The sequence below is a fragment of the Erinaceus europaeus genome, chromosome 17, assembly GCF_950295315.1.
Source record: "Erinaceus europaeus chromosome 17, mEriEur2.1, whole genome shotgun sequence".
NCBI classification, from domain to species: Eukaryota; Metazoa; Chordata; class Mammalia; order Eulipotyphla; family Erinaceidae; genus Erinaceus; species Erinaceus europaeus.
The window spans coordinates 5,799,455-5,824,010 of record NC_080178.1 but is presented as its reverse complement, the minus strand read 5'-3'; the positions used below and the strand labels follow the sequence as shown (position 1 = coordinate 5,824,010).

General features: G+C 37.2%; 3 protein-coding genes across 3 annotated transcripts; all 3 read left to right on the top strand.

Moving 5' to 3' along the window:
- The first annotated feature begins 5,509 nt into the window (after positions 1–5,509).
- LOC132534022 (olfactory receptor 10AG1-like) lies at positions 5,510–6,463 on the top strand. The gene has a single exon (XM_060177430.1). It carries the CDS (start codon positions 5,522–5,524, stop codon positions 6,461–6,463), a length of 942 nt encoding a protein of 313 aa, XP_060033413.1. The 5' UTR covers positions 5,510–5,521.
- An 8,438-nt stretch (positions 6,464–14,901) lies between these two features.
- Positions 14,902–15,855, top strand: LOC132534020 (olfactory receptor 10AG1-like). Its single transcript, XM_060177429.1, has one exon. The coding sequence runs from the start codon at positions 14,914–14,916 to the stop codon at positions 15,853–15,855; it is 942 nt and encodes a 313-aa protein (XP_060033412.1). The 5' UTR covers positions 14,902–14,913.
- A 5,783-nt stretch (positions 15,856–21,638) lies between these two features.
- On the top strand, positions 21,639–22,580 carry LOC103109586 (olfactory receptor 10AG1-like). Its single transcript, XM_007518695.3, has one exon. The coding sequence runs from the start codon at positions 21,639–21,641 to the stop codon at positions 22,578–22,580; it is 942 nt and encodes a 313-aa protein (XP_007518757.3).
- The last annotated feature ends 1,976 nt before the right edge of the window (positions 22,581–24,556 follow it).

Below are 24,556 nucleotides of genomic sequence, written 5' to 3'. Positions count from 1 at the left end.
ATCATACATTTATTTCAGCATATAGACTTTTTTCCGAGAAAGGTGGTTTGACTGTAAATTAAAACTATTAGAACACAATTTTACATTTATTAATAAGAACTTCAGCAATCAGCAAAAATTGAAAATAAAGACAATTTGATGAAACAGAGAAAAGCTCCATTTTTCTAGCTACTTTCTTGAGAAAAACAAATTTTAGACAGCTTATCCTAAGCTTCTATGACAATCATCAAAAATCAGGGTATGTCATATATTATCAATCTGTTTATTGTCTTTATGTCATTTATTTGTTAAATATGTGTAGTTTTTATTTAAATGTTTAAATATTTTACTCAGTTCTGACATTAATAAAACTTACACAAATGATTAATTTTTTAATATTGTGTATTTATCTTCCCCACACTTTTAAGAATGGTGATTTTACATTTTAAAAATCTTCTATATTGGGGCAGCTTGGAATGTTCCTACTCATGACCACAGAATGTGAGCTCAGATCTACAGGGATGCAGAGGTTACACAGGCTCATAAGCTGAATATGGGCCCCAGACCAAATCAAATAGATGGGGTTCACAGTCAACAATATTTATACCCCTTTCCCATATTAGGGAGCTACTCTCTTCCTTGATGCAGCTTTCTGTCCCTTTTCCAGCCATGACATCACCTCCCCAGACAATAACTTGGATCCACCTGCATATCAGATTTCAGCTCAGGGAAAAAAAAAGAAAAAAAAAAAAAGACTAGTACAGCTACAGGCCCTTTGAAATATAACTAAAATATGCCTACTAGGTATCTACAAAATGGAGGATGCCCCCAACACTTCATTTGCACTATTCCAGCCTTTAGGTCCATGATTGTTCAACAATTTGTTTGGCTTTGTATGTTAACACTCTTTTCAGCCACCAGATTCCAGATGCCAGCAGGGTTCCGACAAGCCCACCAATGTGTCCTGGAACTCCAATTTCCCAGAGCCCTTCCCCATTAGGAAAAGAGAGAAGCAGGCTTGGAGTAAGGATTGACCAGTACAATGCCCATGTTCAGCAGAGAAGCAATTACAGAAGCCAGACCTTCCACCTTCTGCAACCCACAATGACCTTGGGTCCATATTCCCAGAGGGATAAAGAATAGGAAAGCTATCAGGGGAGGGGATGGGATATGGAGTTCTGGGAGTGGGAATTGCATGGAGTTGTACCCCTTTATCTTTTTTTTTATATTTATTTAATTTATTTATTCCCTTTTGTTGCCCTTGGTGTTTTATTGTTGTAGTTATTATTGTTGTTGTCATCGCTGTTGTATAGGACAGAGAAAAATGGAGAGAGGAGGGGAAGACAGAGAGGAGGAGAGAAAGATAGACACCTGTAGACCTGCTTCACCGCCTGTGAAGCGACTTCTCTGCAGGTGGGGAGCCAGGGTTCAAGCCGGGATCCTTACTCCGGTCCTTGTGCTTTGCGCCACCTGCGCTTAACCCGCTGCGATACAGCCTGATTCCCTGTACCCCTTTCCTTTATGTTATGGTTTTGTTAATGTCACCTTTTTTACATAAATTAAAAAACTGTTGTTTTATTTAATTTCAGAATCAACTTCTCATCTCAATGTGTGGCTTACAAACATTTTTCAACCTCTAGATAGATACTAGTGGTATTGCAGCGGGTTAAGCATAAGGATCTGGCATAAGGATCCAGGTTTGAGCCCCAGGCTCCCCACTTGCAGGGGAGTCGCTTCACAGGCGGTAAAGCAGGTCTGCAAGTGTCTTTCTCTCCCCCTCTCTGACTTCCCTTCCTCTCTTGATTTCTCTCTGTCCTATCCAACAATGACAACATCAATAACAACAACAATAATAACCACAACAACGATAAAACAACAAGGGCAACAAAAGGAATAAAATAGCCTCCAATAGCAGTGGATTCATGGTCCATGCATCGAGCGCCAGCAATAACCCTGGAGCCAAAAAATAATAATACACACACACACACACACACACACACACGCATATATATGTCTTTTCCTTTCCATATTGCTTATATTAGTTAGAGAAGGTAGAGGCATCTGAAAGGAATTGGGAGGTGATGCAGTGGCTAGACTATAGGCTCCCAGGCATGAAGTCCTAAGTTCAGTCTTAGGCATAATATGTGCCAGAGTGATGCCTTGCTTTTATTTATTAAAATAATTTATTTACGGAAGAGTCATATGTATTTGTATGTCTATTTCCCACTGATAGGCTTCAAATATACGTGGCTCACACTATTTACACAACATAGCACCTCATTGTATTAAACACCTAATGTAAAATCTATATGATTAAAAAAATGTACCCTAAAATACAGCAAATGATACAAGGAAACGGAAAACTTAATATATATCCGTGGACATTTTCTGACTTATTTCTATTGACCTGTGATAAAGAATTGAATTTACTTTTCTGAAATCATATTGCTTTGTAATGTATAAGTTTAAGGAGAGAAGAGAAGCCTCTAATTAGACTTTTGTGTGTCCACCAGAAGGGATCCCTGGGGTAGAGATAAGGATTATTATTTAAAGAGCATTCTATGTTGAGAAACAATAGGATCCTTTAGGAGAGCAATGACTTGACTATCTTTGATGAAGCCAGTGGTTTTACCTCAAACAATTTCATCATCGCATTACAGTAAGGAAATATTAGCATCATACTAGGTTAAAAGGTAATGTAGAAGCATTTGTACTTACTAAGTTTTAATTTTGTTATTTTTAATTTAAAATATTGATTTATTTAGCAAATATGTCATTATAATAAAGCAACTTGTCTATATTAAATAAAATCTAGAGTCAGTGATTATAGTTAGTTATGTTAGTTGCTCTTCCAGACTGAAAACTATAAAAACTGAAGAATTATTATTATAAACAATGGCAGGAAATCTTCATTTAAAAAAAATCTAATATCACCTATTTAAGTCAAAGGTCAAAAGCTGAAGAATCCAGTAAGCATCATTTTAAGAAATAAATAAAGCAAGATATTTTGTGATAGAATAAGAGGTTTAAATTCAAGAATCCTTTTGAAATTAATGCCAGTGATTAAGTTGCTAATTTCCATCACAAATGAAGATATAGTTAAGCTGGGTGATTCACCATACCTAACAGAGTTAGAAGAGTGCCACACATTTCTGTCATGATTTAGACATTTTAGAGTAAAGAGGTTTCAATTTAAGATAGATCTATTTAAACACTAAGTTTCATCTCCTTTGATTAAGAATGTAATTATGCTTAAGGAAAGCAGATAACATACTTTGTTAGAATATATATGAATATGTATGTAAATATATATCTGAATTTTCTATTTTAGTCTCATGAAAAATGCAAATTTATTTATTTTAAAATCATCATCAGGAGTTGGGCGGTAGCGCAGCAGGTTAAGCACAGGTGGTACAAAGAGCAAAAATCATCAACAAAAATTGGGGTTTGTTTTTTTATACATTTTCAAGCACTTGTACATAATTTATGATCTGTCAACCTACTGAACACAAACATCAAATATCAAATCATTGAAGCATTGAGTGAAAATGATCGTCACACATGCGGTTGTTAGTAAAACTCATACAAAATCAGGAATTTTCTATCTTGTTTACTTACCCTTCTTTTCCTCTTATTAAACGTGTGTTTTCCTGAAGGTGTTTTGTGCAATTTCAGAATCAAGTACAGGGCACTACATTATTAGACGAGTATTTCCAAGTCCTGCATTGACCATGAGCAGGAAGTAAGCACATTCTTTTTTTTAAAATTTATTTCTTTATTATTGGATAGAGACAGAGAGAAATTGAGAGGAGAGGGAGAGGGATAGAGAGACACCTGCAGCCCTGCTTCACCACTCATGAAGCTTTCCCCCTGCAGGTGGGGACCAGGGGCTTGAACCTGGGTCCTTGTGCACTGTAATGCGTGCGCTTAACCAGGTGCACCACCTCCTGGCCCCTGTAAGCACATTCTTGATCTCAGATTGTTTCATATGACAGGAAGGAAAAGCATACATAAAGATTTAGTCAAAATGCAGCATAATTGGAACAAACACACTGTGATATAATCTTCAAATCAGGATAAGACCAGAGACAGCAACATTGGAGGGAGAATCGGGTAGACTTTGAACAGCAGGCGCTTGGAATTTTCTTTTTACTATCTGTATTTATTTATTGGGTAGAGACAGCCAGAAATTGAGAGTGAAGGGGTAACAGGGAGAGAGGTAGAGAGACACCTGTAACACTATTTCGCAACTTGCAAAGCTTTCCCCCTGCAGTTAGGGACCAGGGGCTCGAACACTGGTCCTTGCACATTGGAACCAGGTGCACCACCACCCAGCCCCTAGAAACTTGAAATTTTTATAGAGCTCTGATGATTCCTTATGCTTTAGCTCTATTCTCAAATAAACCATATCACAGGACATAAACAAAATGAGAATTTGACATGCTCCATATAACAGGGAATACATTTTAGAAGCAAAGAAGATAAAACTATCACTCTTTCCTCAAGGTGTTTACCACATATTAACCACATTAATTTATGAGAGGCTAGTCATATATGTATAATAAAATAGTCCTTTTATTAGACCACATAATAAAATCATCAGCATAATAAGAAAATGTTCTTTTCAGATAAGTGATGGATAGAAAATAAAAGATTAAGATGACAGTGGTCAACTGGATGCATATATACCTAAGTTTGATGGAAAATTCACAAATAGATAGGATTTAAAGAAAGGTACCTGATCAAGAGTAGCGGTAAACCTAGTTGAGCACACATGTTAGAATGAGAAAGGGTCTAGGTTCTAGCCCCCAGCCCCCTGCTACAGGGGGAAAGTATATTAAGTGGTGAAGCAGTGCTACAGGTGTCTCTCTGACTCTCTCCCTTTCTATCTCCCCAATCCCCCTCAATTTCTGGCTGTCTCTATCCAAGAACTAAATAAATAAAGATAATTTTAAAAAAAGATAAGTGATGCAATATTATAAAAATGGGAAAGTGGTGAGACTCTCTCCGGTGGATGCTAATTATTATCTGTGTCGAGAATGGAAAATTTTTAATGACATGATTTTTCCCCCAGTTATATCACTGATACAAGGTGTTCACATAATAACTCCATTGTACAACTGGGCTCCTTTTTTTTTTTTCATTTTCTCTTGGTATAGAGTGAGTCATAAAGAATAGAAAGACAATACAGTGACAGAGGGAGGGTGAAAGACATGAAGAATTACTTTTTAACTCTTTTAAGAATTCCCACTATATGGACCTCACATGTGAAGGTAGTGGATTGACCACAAGTTCTCCTGCATGTTGATGTGTGGACTCCAATAGCAAGACCATTAAGCATCACAATAACCTTGTCTTAAAAATTCACCAGGCATGTAGTACAATAATATTTAGTACTATCTGAGATAAAATAAAATATTAATACATCAACATCAACAATCTTGGAGTAAAAAATGTTCCTGTTAACCTTAAAATGGAGTATAGATGATAACATACACTTTACAAAACAGGTAAAACCCATGATAACTCTCTCCTTCCACAGATGAAGCCCCAGGAGAAACCACACTGTGAAAATCTCACAAAGCTGATGGACTTTGTCCTGTTGGACTTTGCTGAGCTTCCCCACCTCCAGGGGCTGCTATTTGCCTTGTTCTTAGTCATCTACATCTCCACCCTGCTGGGCAATGGCACTATATTCCTCATAACCAAAGTGGACCCTGCTCTCCGCACCCCCATGTATTTTTTCCTTGGCAATTTCTCCTTCTTGGAAATGTGCTATGTATCAGCCACTCTCCCCAGGATGCTGGCAAACCTTTGGACCCAGAGGAGAACCATTTCTTTAGTAGCCTGTGCCACACAAATGTGCTGTGTGGTTGTGTTAGGGGGCACTGAATGTCTTCTCTTGGCCATAATGTCCTATGATCGCTATGTGGCCATCTGTAGCCCTCTGCACTATCCTCTGCTCATGAACCCCAGGGTCTGTGTGCAGATGGTGGCTGGTTGCTGGGTGACTGGAGTTCCTGTCCTAGTAGGACTCACATTCCAGATTTTCTCTCTGCCCTTCTGTGGCTCTAACCTCATCAACCACTTCTTCTGTGACATCCCTCCAATACTCAAGCTGGCCTCTGGGGACACCTTCTGGACTGAGGTGATGGTCTACTTAGTGAATGTGCTGCTTGTCACAGCTCCATTCCTGCTGATCCTGGTCTCCTATGGAAAAATCATCTCCACCATCCTCAGGCTGTCATCATCCACAAGTCGGGCCAAAGCCTTTTCCACCTGCTCATCTCATCTGGTCGTTGTGACACTGTTCTATGGATCAGGCATCATCACCTACTTAAGACCCAAGAACCAAGATTCAGGAGGGACAGACAAAGTGCTCTCCCTGTTCTATACTATTGTGACTCCTCTGTTTAACCCCGTGATTTACAGTCTGAGAAACAAAGATGTCATAATGGCTCTGAGAAAATTGGTATCTAAATAACTTTATTCAATTTGTATTATATTCATATGAATTATTTTTTATTTTTTCCAGTAAAAGTTTGACAGCTATTTATCTGAAAATATATCTGAACGTAATTTCCATTTTTTTCATTAGTAAATACTACCTGTAATCCTGAAAGCTACTTCTCCCGGTAATGACTTTACAGAGAAATTATTATATTTTAGAGAATTTGGGGGGGACTTAATTTTAAGTATTATGTTGGCATAATATTATTATTAAATAAAAAATATGGCTTATGTATGTATCAAAATTTTTCAAGTGGTACTCAAATACTTTAAAGGATTAATAGGTATGTTAAAATAAACACATTTTCACAGAAAATATAGCAAATATATTGAAATGAAACTATACACAAGTTCCCATACTTTAGAAATGATTATCAATTTTTTTTATTTTCATTTTCCTTTTATTTATTTATTTATTTTGCCTCATGGGTTATTGCTGGGGGTTCGGTGCCAGTACTACAAATCCACTGCTCCTGGAGACTATTATTCCCATTTTGTTGCCTTTGTTGTGGTTGTTGTTGTTGTTATAGCTGTTGTTGTTATTGGATAGGACAATGATAAATCAAGGAGGAGAGAAAAACAGAGAGGAGTAGAGAAAGATAGACACCTACATACCTGCTTCAGTGCTTTCAAAGTGACCCCCCTACAGGTGGGAAGCTGGAGGCTCAAACTGGGATCCTTACACAGGTCCTTGTGCTTTGCACCATGTGCACTTAGCCTGTTGTGCTACTGCCCGGCCCATTACCAGTTTCTGTTAGAATTTGAGGTATATAATACACAAGGCATGTGAAAATGTATGATAATTGTTGATAAAGAAAGTCACCATGGTTGTTTTCACATGTTATATACATGTATACAACTTAGCTATTTTTATCTATAATTCTTAATGGAGTCTATAGCTTTTATTTTATGTATAAAGTTATTCATGTATGTTATATAGTCATTTTATTATAGCAAGAGATAATATGTAATATCGATTTCTGAGGAGGAGAATCTGCTTATTTACACATAAGTGACATATTCATCTTACCAGTACATTTGAAATTTATCTGTGCCAATGAATTATTTGCTCTTCAAAAGTGGAAGCCCAAATCATATCTAAGCCTCTATTAATTTTCAAAGAAAATCTTAAGTACCACTAAAGTCTCTGTTAAGTCATATCATGAGGTATTGAATTACAGCTACCTGACTTACATGAGGGAATAATAACTTGTGTGTCATGTTCATATACATGTATGTCCTTGCCTTTCAGATTTGCTCCTATACCATGACAAAGTCTCTAGAAATAACTATTCCAGACAGGATATTGTTGATGCTATCAAGTGCTAGTTCATCTAATTTAAACTGAATGGAAAGAAACTTTGGACATAGTTCATAAAAAAAGGTACATGATTTTGGCATAGTCATTTGCCTGTTCCAAAACTATAATCTACAACTCCATAAATATTTTGGATAATAATGAAGATGTTAATCTTTGAGCTTTTTCTGTTTCTGCATCTGAAAGATTACATTGCATGCAGAGTATCATTTACTTGCTGGGGCTCACGTGGAGTGGATCCAACCAGGGGGTAAGCCTCTGACCCTCCCTCACCAGCTCAAGGGTCTGCGTGACTCAGAAAGGAGACATTGGGGAATATTCTGGTACAAACATTCATTAATTTGGAGATGGGTAGAAGCTTATATAGAGAGTTAAACAAAGAACATTTTTCACATGTGTCAGAAATTACAGGTTTCTTAAAGGTCAGCTTGCCCCTATAATAGGGGGCTGGTATGACAAGAATTGATGACCTTACATGAAGGTCAAAAGGATTTGTCTCCATGATGCAGGCAAGTTAATTATCCAAAGGCATTTTGAGAGAAGCATAGTGGTTAAACAGGAAGGTGAGGTAGAGAAGAAGGAAAACAAAGCTTGATGTAAATTACAGATATCAAAAAACACAAGGAAATAGGATTTGGGGTTTTCACTGCCTGGTGTTTGGGAGGTGTATGATAGAGTGTGTTCTCCTTTATGATCGAAATGTGAAGTGGATGTGTGAACTTTGAGTGAACCCTAAAGCAGGCAGCCATTTGGCCTGCTGCTAGCAGGGGAAACTAAGTGTGAGAGGCTTGTAGGCTTTCTGTGAGCTTGAGATACTAACAAGGAGAAACTGAGTCTGGGAGACTTTTCCCTCTTGTCTCATCTCTATAAGGAGAGAGACTAACAAGTGAGGTTTCTTTCCAGACCTCCATCCAAGGATGGGAGAGCTCCCCTAAGCTCTACCGAGCTTTCACATAGTTTTACACTTACTGACTTCTGATCAACAGATATGTCATATAACCCATTTAAGATTTGTTGAAGCTCTTTTTTCTGTTTTCTCAATATATGTAGAAAGAGAAGGAAAGAGGTAGAGAGTGAGAGAACATGTAACATCCCATTTTGATTTTTTTTTAATTTTTATTTATAAAAAGGAAACACTGACAAAACCATAAGACAAGGGGGGTACATCTCCACATAATTCCCTACCACCCAATCTCCATCTCCCATCCCCTCCCATGATAGCTTTCCTATTCTTTAACCCTCTGTGAGTATGGAGCCAGGATCATTATGGGGTACAGAAAGTGGAAGGTCTCATTTCTGTAATTGCTTCCCTGCTGGACATGGGTGTTGACAGGTCAATTCATACTCCCAGCCTATCTCTCTCTTTCCCTAGTGGGACAGGGTTCTGGGGAATCAGTGCTCCATGACACATTGGTGGGGTCATCTGCCCAGGGAAGTCCGGTTGGCATCATGTTAGCATCTGTAACCTGGTGGCTTAAAAAGAGTTAACATATAAGCCAAACAAATTGTTGACTGATCATTAACTTAAAGACTTCTATTTGAAGATAGCTAGTAGGCCTATTTTAGTTATATTCCAAAGGGCCTATGACTATACTGGTTTTTAACCTGAGCCTGACCTTTGGTATATAGGTAGACCCAGGTTGTTGTCTGGGGAAATGAAGTCATGGCTGGAAAAAAAGGATAGAAAGCTGGATCAGGGAAGAGAGCAGCTCCCAAAATATGGGAAAAGTATACAAATATTATTGATTGTAGACCCCATCAATTCGATAGGATCTGGGACCCATCTTCAGCTTAGGAGTCTATGTGACCTCTGCATCCCTATAGATCTGAGCTCACATTCTGTGGTCATGAGTAGGGACATTCCAAGCTGCCACAATTTCTAAGTAGATTGCACTTTACTTACTTTCTCAAGGGTTGTCTAAATATCATTAGTAATTGTTGCACTGCACTGGGAAAATGACAAAATGATTATGCCAAAGACTTTCATGCTTGAGGCTCTGAGGTCTCAGCTTCAATTTCCAATACTCCCATATAACAGAGCTAAACAGTGCACTGGTTTCTCTCTCTTGTGTTATTAATTTTTCTCTTTTTTGTGATATTCATTCCATAATTATTGACCTATTGACTATCTGTGCATTCCACCACATTTTTCTGATTATGACATTTCCAAAATCATTTTCATCTTCACTACTTGTCAGTGATATGCCTTTAGAAGCTCAATCCCCTGGCTCTACCCATCAGGCTTTACTCTATCATAGGATCTTACTCTTAATCTCTTAATCTTTTTCGCCACCTCCCTGTCACTGGCCTTCTGTGACCTCTAGCACATGGGCCCTGATTCCTGTAATTATCTCTCCTTGTCAGACTGTACTGTCACTTTGCTCTAGTTTCACTATTATCAATGCATTGTCTCCATAATGGCAAAGACTTAAGATGATGGCTATCTAGACAATAGTAAGCAATATTCTATTTTTGTTGAGAGAATTTGCTCTGATTATAACTTGTAAAACTATATAAATGTTGACTCCCCCCCTGCAAGATTTACAGTTGAAGTATCACACTTGAATCATTCCCCACTACAAAATAAACCTCTTTCAGATTCACATTTCACTGGAGGAAAGCCTGAACATATGCACAGATAACAGATAAAAAAAGAAATGAAATCAGAAAAAGATTATGTACTCAAAAAGAAGACAATGTGGCCCCCCTCCCTCAAGAGTAATTCTGAGGAGCCAGGTGATAGTGTACCTGGTTAAGCACAGGCATTACAGTGTGCAAAGACCTAGGTTCAAGCCCCTAGTCCCCACCTGCCGGGGGAAAACATCATGAGTGGTGAAGCAGGACAGCAGGTGTCTCTCTGTCTCTTTCCTTCTCTCTATCTCCCCCACCATTCTCAATTTATCTCTGTCTCTATCCAATAATAAAGAAGTAAATAAATAAATTCAAAAATAATATTTTTTAAAAAGTAATTCTACATTTAATTTTAAAAAAAATAGTTGTACTGAATACATGCAATAGTCAATTCTCAGTTTGCTCAGGTGGTCAGGAGAAACTAGCAGAATACTGGCTTAAATAAAGAGAATATATGTCAATAAGACATTTATCACACCTGCTACACAGGCCAGCCTCTAACTAAGAATCAGAAGATCTATTTTGGAAAATGCTGAGAAAAACACATCACAGACACTGTAATAGGAACAGAGGTTTCATAAGGAATTTTCACAGAAGACAAACTCAGAACTGAATAGATATTAATCTAATTCAAATAATGTTTCTCACCACCTTCCAGAAAACTTAGAAATAAGATGACCTTCACATGTGCTGAATTTCATGCAGAGGGTGAAAATAAATATTTTAGGTAGAGTAGGAAAATTAAATTATAAGAAATCAGAGAGTGACAAAGGGCTGTATTTTTTTGAGATAATAGTTGTTTACATCATCACATATGTTTGAGGAGTGAAACAATGCTTTTAATTAGACACTTGAATGTGTCCAGTATGAGAGGTCCCTTGGGTACAGACAAGGGTTATTATTTAAAAACAATTCCAAGTTTAGAAGGAGCAGGACCCTGTAGAAAGAATAATGACTTAACTGTGTTTGATGTGGCAAGGGGCTTCAACTAAAGCAACTTAACTTCCGCGTCCTTATAGTAAGAAAATATTAGCATCAAATACCAAATATTACCAAATACAAAGGTAATTTATTATAAATATTAAATGTATGCGGTAAGTGTATTATTTTAATAAAGTGAATTCTCTAGATTAAATATGATTCACAGTGACTCAATGATCACAGTGAATCAGATGAAATCACTTTGTATTACTGAAAATTACAAAAACTGAAGCATTTCTATTGAAAAGTGGCCTATGATGTCAATTTGAATGTTGCATTTCTCAATAAATACCATTTTAAAAAAGTTTTATAAAGTAAGCTAAGTTGTGATGTAACATGGAGTTTAAATTCAAGGTTGTTTTCTAAATGAGCTTCAATGTTCAAATTACTAACTTGTATCTCAAATTTAAATATAATTGAAGCTAACTTATCTGAATCAGGATCGTGACACATCTCTGTCATCACGGAGACATAGAGATGGGAGGTTTACTTTTAAGATACATTGTGGAAACATTAAATTTCACATTCTTTGAAGAGAGCAATTATGAGCGAATAAAGCAGATCATACGGATACTGTTGTGAGAATATTATATACATCTTCTTTTCCTACCTTATTTTCAACATAATAAAGGCAAACTTTAGTTACTACAGTCTTTTCAACAAAAAGTTAAGAGTTTGTGCAATGATGTATTTAATTTGTCTATTTTCTGGAATCCACTTGTCCAGCATTCATCATCAATCTATACAGCATTTACCTTAAAAACTGGATAGTTGGGGGCCGGGAGGTAGCGAAGTCGGTTAAGCGCACGTGGTGTGAAGCACAAGGACCTTCGTCAGGGTCCTGGTTTGAGCCTGTGGCTCCCCACCTGCGGGGGCAGGGGTTGTTTCACAAGCCGTGAAGCAGGTCTGTAGGTGTCTATCCTCCTGTCCCCCTCTCTGTCATCCCCTCCTCTCTCACTTTCTTTCTATCCTATCCAACAATAATGACAGCATTAACAACAAAATAATAACGATAAATAACAAGGGCAACAAAAGGGGAAAAATAGCCTCCAGGAGCAGTGGATTCATAGTGCAGGCACCGAGCCTCAGAAAATAAACCTAGAAGCCAAAACAAACAAACTTGATACTTGAAAAATTTAATCTAGCAATGAGTGAAAATGATTTTCATAAGAACTGCTGTTTGTAAAACTGGTACAAATAGCAGGAATGGATTCATCTTCTTTATCCTTCTTTTCTCTCTTAACAAAAGTGATGATTTCATGAAAACACTGCTCTATGCAATTTCAGAAAAAAGTGCATGTCATTACAGCAGGATAAAAGCGTTTTCCAATGTCCGCATTGCCTGTAAGTCGGAAATAATCACAGCCCTGATGTCAGATGGTTTAGTGTATGAAGAAGGAAAAACATACAGAAGGATTTGGCCAAAGTCCCACAGTACTGAACTGCATAGAGATGTGATCATCAGATGGGGATCCGACTAGAGACAGCAACATAAAACAGAGCACTGGGAGAGGAATCATTGAGCATATGGACATCGGTGCTGGTTAAGCACACATGTCACAATGTGCAAGGACCTGGGTGTGAGCCCCAGCGCCCCACCTGCACCAGGCATGCTTCGTGAGCGGTGAAGCAGATGTGCAGGTGTCTAGATTTCTCTCTCCCTCTTTTTATCCTCTCAATTCTCAATTTCTCTCTGTCCTGTCAAATAAAAATTAGAAAGAAAAAATACAGGAGAAAATGGCCGCCGGGAGCAGTGAATCCATAGTGCAGATATGCAGCCCCAGTGATAACTCTGAAGGAAAGAAACAAATGGAAGGAAGGAGGGGGGCAAGGGAGGGAGGGGGAGGAAGGAAAGGACAGAAGGAGGAAAGGAAGGAAGGAAGGAAGGAAGGAAGGAAGGAAGGAAGGAAGGAAGGAAGGAAGGAAGGAAGGAAGGGAGATAAATATCAAGAGTTCACAATTTGTATAAAGCTTTGATGGCTTCTTTAAGGCTTCACTCTGTTCTCACATGTACCATCTGATATAAATAAAAGTGTAAGTGAGAGAACACTATACATACCACATTTAACAGGAAACAAACCTTAGACACAGACAATAAAAGGTACTTAAAGCAATAGCTAGCTTTAATAGTCACTATTACAAATGCTGTGACTCCTGCAAGGTGCTTTACCCTACTTAACAATATTTCATTTACATAAGGATCTCAACTTTCATTTGCATTAATATTAAGACAGTGTCTTTTGATAAGTGTCTGATAAATAGGCCACTGAATAGGAAAATGCATCATTCTCATCAAATGTTAGAAAGGAAATGAAGAGTTAAAATGACAATGGATGAATGGGATGGAGAAAAATCAAATATGGTAAGATTTAAAGAAAGAGAAGGGGCTAGATCTTAGCATAGCAGTCTAGCGGACATGTTACAATGTGCAAGGGCCTAGGTTCAAAACCATGCTCTCTTGTTTGCATGGGGAAATTCTCAGAAGCAGGTGCCTGTCTTTCTCCATTCTTCCTTCACTCTCTAGGGCTCTAGCCAAAAAGTGAATAAATAAAAGATAATATCAAAAATAAAATGAGGAGGAAAGGACCACATCTAAGCTAAATAGTGAAGCTGTATTTCTTTCCTGGATGGCAGCTAGTGATCCTAACACTTAGGCTCACCACAGGATATTTGAGATGCTAATATTTATTTATTTTTTCAGCAGGGTTTATCTCTGGACTGGGATGTCCGCACTATAATTACACCCGTTCTGATGGCCATTTTCTCAGTATTTTTTCTTTTTTTCCCATTTATTTACTTATTTAATTTTTATACTTTTATTTTTCCTTTTTTGTTGCCCTTGATGCTTAACATTGTTGTGGTTATTAATGTCGCGGTTATTGGATAGGACAGAAAGAAATGGAGAGAGGAGGGGAAGACAGAGAGGGGGAGAGAAAGACAGACACCTGCAGACCTGCTTCACCACCTGTGAAGTGACCCCCCTGCAGGAGGAGAGCCGGGGGCTGGAACCGGGATTCTTATGCCGGTCCTTGCGCTTTGCGCCATGTGCGCTTATCCCGCTGCCCAACTCCCCTCTGATTTTTTCTTTTGCCATTTTCTCTAGGTAGAGGATAGGATAGAGTGAGAGTAAAGAGAATAGAGAAGGAGAACATATCCAACACTATTCGTTCACTCCTAAAGTTTTCCTCTTGCAGGTGGGCACAGTGGCTTGTATACAGGTCCTCCTGCATGATAATGTGAGGATTCTCCAGGTGTACAATGGCTCAATGTTATAATGTCATGATCTGAACAGATATTACTGAGAAGAGTATACAGGGATGTTTCATAGAACCAAAATTGAAAAAGTGGAAATGATAGCACTATTAACATATATAAGCTGAAAATTTGCAGTTGAGCTCTAAAATTCAGAACGGATGTCCAGCCACAGTATAGAAAACAGACACGGTTTCATGCCAGTAAAATGTAAAGCCCATGATAACTCTCTCCTTCCACAGATGAAGCCCCAGGAGAAACCACACTGTGAAAATCTCACAAAGCTGATGGACTTTGTCCTGTTGGACTTTGCTGAGGTTCCCCACCTCCAGGGGCTGCTATTTGCCTTGTTCTTAGTCATCTACATCTCCACCCTGCTGGGCAATGGCACTATATTGCTCATAACCAAAGTGGACCCTGCTCTCCGCACCCCCATGTATTTTTTCCTTGGCAATTTCTCCTTCTTGGAAATGTGCTATGTATCAACCACTCTCCCCAGGATGCTGGCAAACCTTTGGACCCAGAGAAGAACCGTTTCTTTAGTAGCCTGTGCCACACAAATGTGCTGTGTGGTTGTGTTAGGGGGCATTGAATGTCTTCTCCTGACCATAATGTCCTATGACCGCTATGTGGCCATCTGTAGCCCTCTGCACTATCCTCTGCTCATGAACCCCAGGGTCTGTGTGCAGATGGTGGCTGGTTGCTGGGTGATTGGAGTTCTTGTCCCAGTAGGACTCACATTCCAGATTTTCTCTCTGCCCTTTTGTGGCTCTAACTTCATCAACCACTTCTTCTGTGACATCCCTCCAATACTCAAGCTGGCCTCTGGGGACACCTTCTGGACTGAGGTGATGGTCTGCTTAGTGAATGTGCTCTTTGGTACAGCTCCATTCCTGCTGATCCTGGTCTCCTATGGAAAAATCATCTCCACCATCCTCAGACTGTCATCATCCACAAGTCGGGCCAAAGCCTTTTCCACCTGCTCATCTCATCTGGTCGTTGTGACACTGTTCTATGGATCAGGCATCATCACCTACTTAAGACCCAAGAACCAAGATTCAGGAGGGACAGACAAAGTGCTCTCCCTGTTCTATACTATTGTGACTCCTCTGTTTAACCCCATGATTTACAGTCTAAGGAATAAGGATGTCATAATGGCACTGAGAAAATTGGTCTATAAATAATTTGGTAAATATAAAACTATATTCATAGTTTTTTATATTTTCAGGGAAAGTTTGACAGACTTTTACCTTAATTCAATTCTCTGTGTGTAGTGTCAATGTTTTCCAAAGTATAAGTACATTTAAAGCTGAGAGAGATTTCTTCACTGATGATAAAGTTATCTCAAGGTAAATAGAATATTATCCTTTGGAAGTTATGCTTTATTTTAGTTAAATGTCTTCTTTAGGGGTAAGCTTTTGACAAGGATTGATACAATTTTCTCAATATAATATAGATTCTGTTATATTAGTTAGTTGAAGACCTTTCATCCATTTGCATGAACGACATAGTCACTTTTAAAACAGACTGGTAAAGAACTCTAATCAAGAATATAAAAATTTTCTTAAATTGTATTTAAGGAATATTTTTTCATAAATATAGTTTTAAAAATTATGCTGCTATAATGATATAATGATGGCAATAAATATATCATGACTTATTTGTATATCAATCAGAGCTTTCCAAGCAGTATTCTATTTGACCATGTTTCTTAAATGATATTTATTAAACTCTACTTAATATGAATGTGTTTACATTGAGGAATATAAAAATACAATCATTGCAACAAAACTATAGGACACACCCAAACAAAAAGAATAAAAAATAATTGTTACAAATTTTAAAATCGATTTCAATTGTAGAAAACTACATCAGGTTTCTCTCTTAAATTATTACTTTTGTATGTCTTTTATAATAATTTTTCTATATGTAATATACAAAATTAATATATATCTGTAATAATTGTTGACAAGGAGAATCATCATGATTATTTCCACATGCTATCTCCATTTAAATAATTTGGCTATTGTACTCATAATTTTAGGAAATCAATAGCTTTTCTGTTTTATATCTACATAGTAAAAGCACACAGTGTGTTGATTGTAACAAGGAAGAATATGCAATATACATTATCGGGTGATCAATGTTATTTACATTTTTTAATTAATTAATTTATTTATTTTCCCTTTGTCCTAGTTGTTTTATTGTTGTAATTATTGTTGTTCTTGTTAATGTTGTCATTGTTGGATAGGACAGAGAGAAATGGAGAGAGAAGGGGAAGACAGAGAGGGGGAGAGAAAGATAGACACCTGAAGACCTGTTTCACTGCTTATGAAGCGACCTTCCTGCAGGTAGGGAGCCAGGGGCTTGAACCGGGATCCTTACTCCAGTCTTTGTGCTTCACACCACGTGCACTTAATCCACTGTGTTACACCTGACTCCCAATATTATTTACATTTAAGGGGTACTTTCATCTGACTGCTATGCTTCATATTTTTCATATGTGATAAGGAAAATGTCATCATCAAAGCTGAGCCAGTGGAACAATTCTATGTCTATTATTTTCCAAAGAAATACACTGATGCCCTCAATAACTCATGGCCACTAACTGGTATGTTATATCTATCTTTCTTTCAATAGAGGAGAACTAGAGCACTTTGGCATTTTCTCCATATTCTTTTCTATCTTTTCCTTCCAAATATGTTACTGGGCAAAGAAGATGACTCAAGAAATCATTCTCAATTAAATTATTCTGGATATAATAAAGTTCTAGAATATACTATTTAAACTGAATAGAAAGAAATTTATGATATAGTTCATAAAACAGCTATGTTATACTGAATAATTTTTTATTACCCCATGATTCTCAGCCAGCACTCCACAAGAATTGTGGGTAATAAGCAAGACATTGCTGTCATATTCTTTTTCTTTCCCTTCATTTTGAGGAGTGCAACATCTGGAGAGTGGTATTAACTGAATTCTGAGCAAAAAAAAAAAAAAGAGGTGGGATAATCTGTATATGACTTACTAAGACACTTGCTGAAGCCTATTTCACTGCTTTCATAAATTAATAATGTGTCATAAAACAAAGAGGGTGGGGGGAAATGGTGGTAGCACAGTGGGTTATGTGCACGTTGTGCAAAGCTCAGGACCAATGTAAGGATGCTGGTTCAAGCCCCCGGCTCCCCACTTGCAGGGGAGTCTCTTCACAAGCAGTGAAGCAGGTCTGCAGGTGTCTCTCTTTCTCTCCCCCTCTCTGTCTTCCCCTCCTCTCTCCATTTCTCTCTGTCCTATCCAACAATAGATACAGACAACAACAACAACTACAACAATAAAACAAGGGAATAAATAAATATTTTTAATAAAAAAAGAAAGAGGGTGAAATAAAGCATATGAATTCCCATCTTGGTTGATTTTGAATATATCTTCCTATATGTAGATATTTGCACTGTAATTCCTTTCTAAAGCATTGTCTATCTATGATTAATTAATGTCACACAGGTTAATCACTGTTGGTTAAACACTATATAAAGTCATGTACTAGCTAGCATTAATCAACTTGATTATTTGGGGTAAGCACAAGTTTTTATAGCAAGTGGAACAAGGGGCTTTTTTCACATATGTCAGAAATAACAGGTTCCTAAAGATCAGATACCCCTATGGTGGGGAGGGGTAGGAATGACAAGAATTGATGAGATACCAAAAAGTAAGAATAATTAGTTTCCATGATGCAAGTCATGTTAATTCTCTAAAGGTATTGAGAAAACCATACTGGTTAAACCAGCAGAGTGAGATGAAGCAGAGAAGGTCAGAGCTTGATGTAAATCATAGATATCAAAGAAAGAGGAAGTAAGGTGTGGGGGTCTCACTGCCAGGGTACTGGCAAGGCTTCTGATGGAGTATGCTTAAGTGTGTAATCAAAGGGTGAAGAACATATAATGAGTATAGTGAACTCTAAGTGAACTTACAAGCAGGCAGCCATTTGGTCTGCTAGCAGGGGAATGAGCTAACTGTGAGAGTTTGCAGGTCTTTGTGAAGCTTTGAGAGACTAACAAGAGGAAACGGAGTCCTGGAAGCTCTCCCTCTTTGCTCCATCCCTGGAAGGGAGAGACTGACAAGTGGGGTGTCTTTCCAGACCTCCGTCACAAGGATGGGAGAGTTCCTCTAAGCTCTACCATGCTTTCACATAATCCCACAAAGATTAGAATTGGAAGTGTCTTAATTCTGCTTCAAAAAATATTGCTTAATGCCTCACACATATCTATGAAAATCAGCATCCTGTGGGTTAAATTCCAAGGAGAAACTGAAAAAGAAAATATTCTAGATAAATCTAATTTACTGTTAATCAGAATATGTCAAAGGACTGTATTATTTCCCTAAGATATTGCTTGCATCACTGTATATGTTTAAGGAGGGAAGAGATGCAGTTAATTGTTTGTTTAAATGTGTCCAGTAGAATAGATCCCTAGGGTAAAGAGAAGGAGAATTATTTAAAGTGTATTCCACATTTAGAAATAACAGGATCCTTAGGAAGAACAATGACTTGACTATCTTTGATGTAGCCAGTAGCTTCACCTAGTGCAGTTTAAACACGCAAGCCCTTACAGGAAAAAAATATTAGCATCATAGCAATTTAAAAAGGTAACTTAGAAACATGCTAAATGTATATGTTTGTAACTGTGATTGTTTTACATTTAAAATATTACACTTATGTAGGAAACATGTCATTTTAGTGAATCAGCTTTCTATAATAAATGTAATACTCATTTAATCAATGGTTCTAAATAATCAAGCTAATTCACTTAGCATTACTGGAAGCTATAAAAATGAAAGCATTTATATCATATATGTGTAAGCTTGTAGGATTATCTTCATTTTTTAAAAATCAAGTAGCCCATGAAATCAATGTCAAATGTTTGTGATTCTAGGTGTAAAAGGAATCATTATCAATTATATTGTGATTTAGTAGGTGGTTTAGATTCCAGATTGCTTTCCATGTTAATTTCAATGGCCACATTGCTGAACTGTATCACAAGTAGAAGTAGAGTTTAAACTGTGTGGCTGTCCATATCTGATTGAGTTAGAATAGTATCACACATTTCTATCACCGTTAAATTCATCTCCTCTGATTAACAATGTAGTTATATGGCAAGGAGATGGCAGAATGGTTATGCAAACAGACTCTCCTGCCTGAGGTTCCCCTGTCTCAGGTTCAATCCCCTGAATGCCCATAAGCCAGAGATGAGCAGTGCTCTTGCAAAATGAATAATAAGAATAATAAATAAAATGAATGTAATTATGCATAATAAAAGCAGATAGTAGATACTGTTGTTAGAATACATTATAGATCTTCTTTTCCTATACTTTTCTCATAAAACCGATTTTAGATATTTCATATTTTATCAACAATAATGCTTGATTAATGTAATTATACATTTTACCTGTCTACAAACCTACTTATCTTCTAGCATCTAATTCTACATCACCTATCATCCTCCAGTCTATACAACACACACCTGAAAGATAAAATCCTGAGTGTTAGGTACTGCTATACATAAAATTATTTTTAAAAAATCATAGGAATATTCTTATTTATATTTTTCCTCTTAATATAAGTGATAACTTCACAAACATGGGGTTTTATGTAATTTCAGAACTAAGCACCTTGTACTACGTTAGCAGATAGGTTTTATTTTCCAAAATTCTGCATTGAATACCAGTAGGAAATAATTACATTCCAGATATTAGAGAGAGAGTGGGAATAATACAGATGGATTTGGTCAAATTACAGTATTATTGGACTAATCTCCAAGTTAGGATAAGAGGACAGAAAGCAGAATAAAGTAAAGCACTCAAGAGGAATATTGAGAATATGCATATTGAACATTTAGACAATTGATAAAAGATGAGTGCTTTAAGATATTTTACAGTAACCATCTGATAGAAATAAGAAATGATAAATCATCTTCCATGCTGCATAAATAAACTTTAAAAACACAAAATGAATTATATCACTAGCTAGCTTTAATAGTCACTACTATAAATGGCATGACTTCTCCAAGGCGTCTTGAGTGTATTAAGTAAATAATTTATATGAAGTTCTAATCTGTGTGTAACAAGAAAGTCAGTCTTAATCTCTCTCTCTCTCTCTCTCTCTCTCTCTTTCTCTGTCTCGCTCTCACACTCTCTCTCACTCTCGCTCTTGCTCTCTCTTTCTCTCCTCTTCTTCTTCTTCTCCTCCTTCTCCTTCTCCTTCTCCTTCTCCTTCTCTCTGTCATAAACTGCCTAGTAAAATTATTTGTGAAATGTGAAGATATTCACTGAAAGTTACGAAAGGTACTGAAGAGCTAAAATGATAGTGGACAAATTCTGATAGTGAAAATTCACAGAGATGATAGGATTTAAAGAAAGAGAGAGAATCAAGTGCGAGTTAATGGGTAATGCGTGAGTCTGTCTTCAACCACTGCTGGTTACTCCATTGTCTATGTCAAGAAAGGAATGTTTTTTTGTAGCACTATTCTTTAATTTTTTTTTCCACCAGGGTTCTGTCACAGAGCCTGGAGTCTTCAAAATGGCTCCACTGTTCCTGGATGCTTTTTTTTTTCCTTTTCCATATTATTATTCTATATATTTTTGTTACAGGGTGAGATCTGGGAGAGAGAAGTGAAACAGAGTGAAAGACACATAAAGCACAGTTCCACCTCCCATGAAGTTTCCCCTTCAGGATGACAGGGGCTCAAACCCAGGTTTCTCATGCATGATAATGTGTACACTTTATAAATAAAAATTGACAGTGATAACAGAGGATCTAAACATAGAAAATAGGAAATATATCAAGTTAACATTCTTAAAATAGAAACCTATGTAATTTATTCTAAAATCCAGTACACATATTGTGCCAGTGTAGAACACACACTTCTTCTTGCCACTAAAAAGTAAATCTCCTGATAACTCTCTCCTTCCACAGATGAAGCCCCATGAGAAACCACCCTGTGAAAATCTCACAAAGCTGATGGACTTTGTCCTGTTGGACTTTTCTGAGCTTCCCCACCTCGAGAGGTTTCTATTTGGCCTGCTCTTAGTCATCTACATCTCTATCTTGCTGAGCAATGGCACTATATTTCTCATAACCAAAGTGGACCCTGCTCTCCACACCCCCATGTATTTTTTCCTTGGCAATTTCTCCTTCTTGGAAATGTGCTATGTATCAGCCACTCTCCCCAGGATGCTGGAAAACCTTTGGACCCAGAGAAGAACCATTTCTTTAGTAGCCTGTGCCACACAGATGTTTTGCTTTCTTGTGCTCGGGGGCACAGAATGTCTTCTCTTGGCTGTAATGTCCTATGACCGCTATGTGGCCATCTGTAGCCCTCTGCACTATCCTCTGCTCATGAACCCCAGGATCTGTGGCCAGATGGTGGTTGGTTGCTGGGTGACTGGAGTTCCTGTCCTAGTAGGACTCACATTCCAGATTTTCTCTCTGCCCTTTTGTGGCTCTAACCTCATCAACCACTTCTTCTGTGACATCCCTCCAATACTAAAACTGGCCTCTGGGGACACCTTCGGGACAGAGATGATAGTCTACTTAGTGAATGTGCTGTTTGTCACAGCTCCATTCCTGCTGATCCTGGTCTCTTATGGAAAAATCATCTCCACCATCCTCAGACTGTCATCATCCACAAGTCGGGCCAAAGCCTTTTCCACCTGCTCATCTCATCTGGTCGTTGTGACACTGTTCTATGGATCAGGCATCATCACCTACTTAAGACCCAAGAACCAAGATTCAGGAGGGACAGACAAAGTGCTCTCCCTGTTCTATACTATTGTGACTCCTCTGCTTAACCCCATGATTTACAGTCTAAGGAATAAGGATGTCATAATGGCACTGAGAAAATTGGTCTATAAATAACTTAATTTGGTAAATATAAAACTATATGCATAGTTTTTTATATTTTCAGGGAAAGTTTGACAGACTTTTACCTTAATTCAATTCTCTGTGTGTAGTGTCAATGTTTTCCAAAGTATAAGTACATTTAAAGCTGAGAGAGATTTCTTCACTGATGATAAAGTTATCTCAAGGTAAATAGAATATTATCCTTTGGAAGTTATCCTTTTTTTAGTAAAATGTCTTCTTTAGGGTTAAACTTTTGAGATGGATTGGTAGAGGTGGACTCAATATAATATAGGTTCTATTATCAGTTAGTTGAAGACCCTTTATCCATTTGCATGAAATACATAGTCATTTTTAAATCATATTGGTAAAGAATTCAAATCAAGATTATAAAAATTTTCTTAAATTGTATTTAAGGAATATCTTATAAATATAGTTTTAAAAATTATGTTGCTATAATGATATAACTGTATCAATAAATATATCATGACTTATTTGTATATCAATCAGAGCTTTCCAAGCAGTATTCTATTTGACCATGTTTCTTAAATGATATTTATTAAACTCTAATGTGAATGTGTTTACATTCCGGAATATTAAAATACAATCATTGCAACAAAACTATAGGACACACTCAAACAAAAATAATTGTTACAAATATTAAAATCAATTTCAATTGTAGAAAACTACATGAGGTTTCTTAAATTGTTACTTTTGTATGTCTTTTATAATAATTTTCTCTATATGTAATATACAAAATTAATATAAATCTGTAATCATTTTTGACAAGGAGAATCATCATGATTATTTCCACATGCTATCTCCAGTTAAATAATTTGGCTATTGTATTCATAATTTTAGGGAATAATAAGCTTTTCTGTTTTTTATCTACATAGTAAAAACAGATTACACAGTGTGTTTATTGTAACAAGGAAAATATGCAATATACATTATTGGGTGATCAATATTATTCACATTTTTTAATTTTTTTTATTTATTTACTTCCCTTTGTCCTAGTTGTTCTATCATTGTAATTATTGTTGTTATTGCTGACATCATCATCGCTGGATAGGACAGAGAAAAATGGAAAAAGGAGGGGAAGACAGAGAGGTGAGAGAAAGATAGACAGCTGCAGGCCTGTTTCACTGCTTGTGAAGCGATTTCCCTGCAGGTGGGGAGCCAGGGTGTCGAACCGGGATCCTTACCCAGGTCCTTGCACTTCGCACCACATGCACTTAACCCACTGTGTTACCACCCGACTCCCATATTATTTACATGTAAGGGGTACTTTCATCTGACTGCTATGCCTCATATTTTCTATATGTGACAAGGAAAATGTCATCATCAAAGCTGAGCCATTCTATGTCTATTATTTTCCAAAGAAATACACTGATGCCCTCAATAACTCATGACCACTAACTGGTATTTTATATCTATCTTTCTTTCAATAGAGGAGAACTAGAGCACTTTGGCATTTTCTCCATATTCTTCTCTGTCTTTTCCTTCCAAATATGTTACTGGGCAAAGAAGATGACTTGAGAAATCATTCTCAATTAAATTATTCTGGATATAATAAAGTTCTAGAATATACTATTTAAACTGAATGGAAAGAAATTTATGATATAGTTCATAAAACAGCTATATTTTCCTGAATACATTTTTTTGATTACCCCATGATTCTCAGCCAGCACTCCACAGGTATTGTGGATAATAAGCAAGACATTGCTGTCATATTCTTTTCCTTTCCCTTCATGTTGTGGAGTACAACATCTGGAGAGTGACATTAACTGACTTCTGAGCAAAAAAAAAAAAAAAAGAGGTGGGATCATCTGTATATGACTTACTAAGACACTGGCTGAAACCTATTTCACTGCTTTCATAAATTAATAATGTGTCATCAAAAAAAAAGAAAGTGGGTGTGGGAGTCGGTGGTAGCACAGCGGGTTATGCGCCTGTGGTGCAAAGCTCATGGACTGGTGTAAGGATGCTGGTTT

What these genes read in the sequence shown, in the direction of transcription:
- LOC132534020 (XM_060177429.1), top strand. Translation starts at nt 14,914, where the DNA reads ATGAAGCCCCAGGAGAAACCACACTGTGAAAATCTCACAAAGCTGATG.
- LOC103109586 (XM_007518695.3), top strand. Translation starts at nt 21,639, where the DNA reads ATGAAGCCCCATGAGAAACCACCCTGTGAAAATCTCACAAAGCTGATG.
- LOC132534022 (XM_060177430.1), top strand. Translation starts at nt 5,522, where the DNA reads ATGAAGCCCCAGGAGAAACCACACTGTGAAAATCTCACAAAGCTGATG.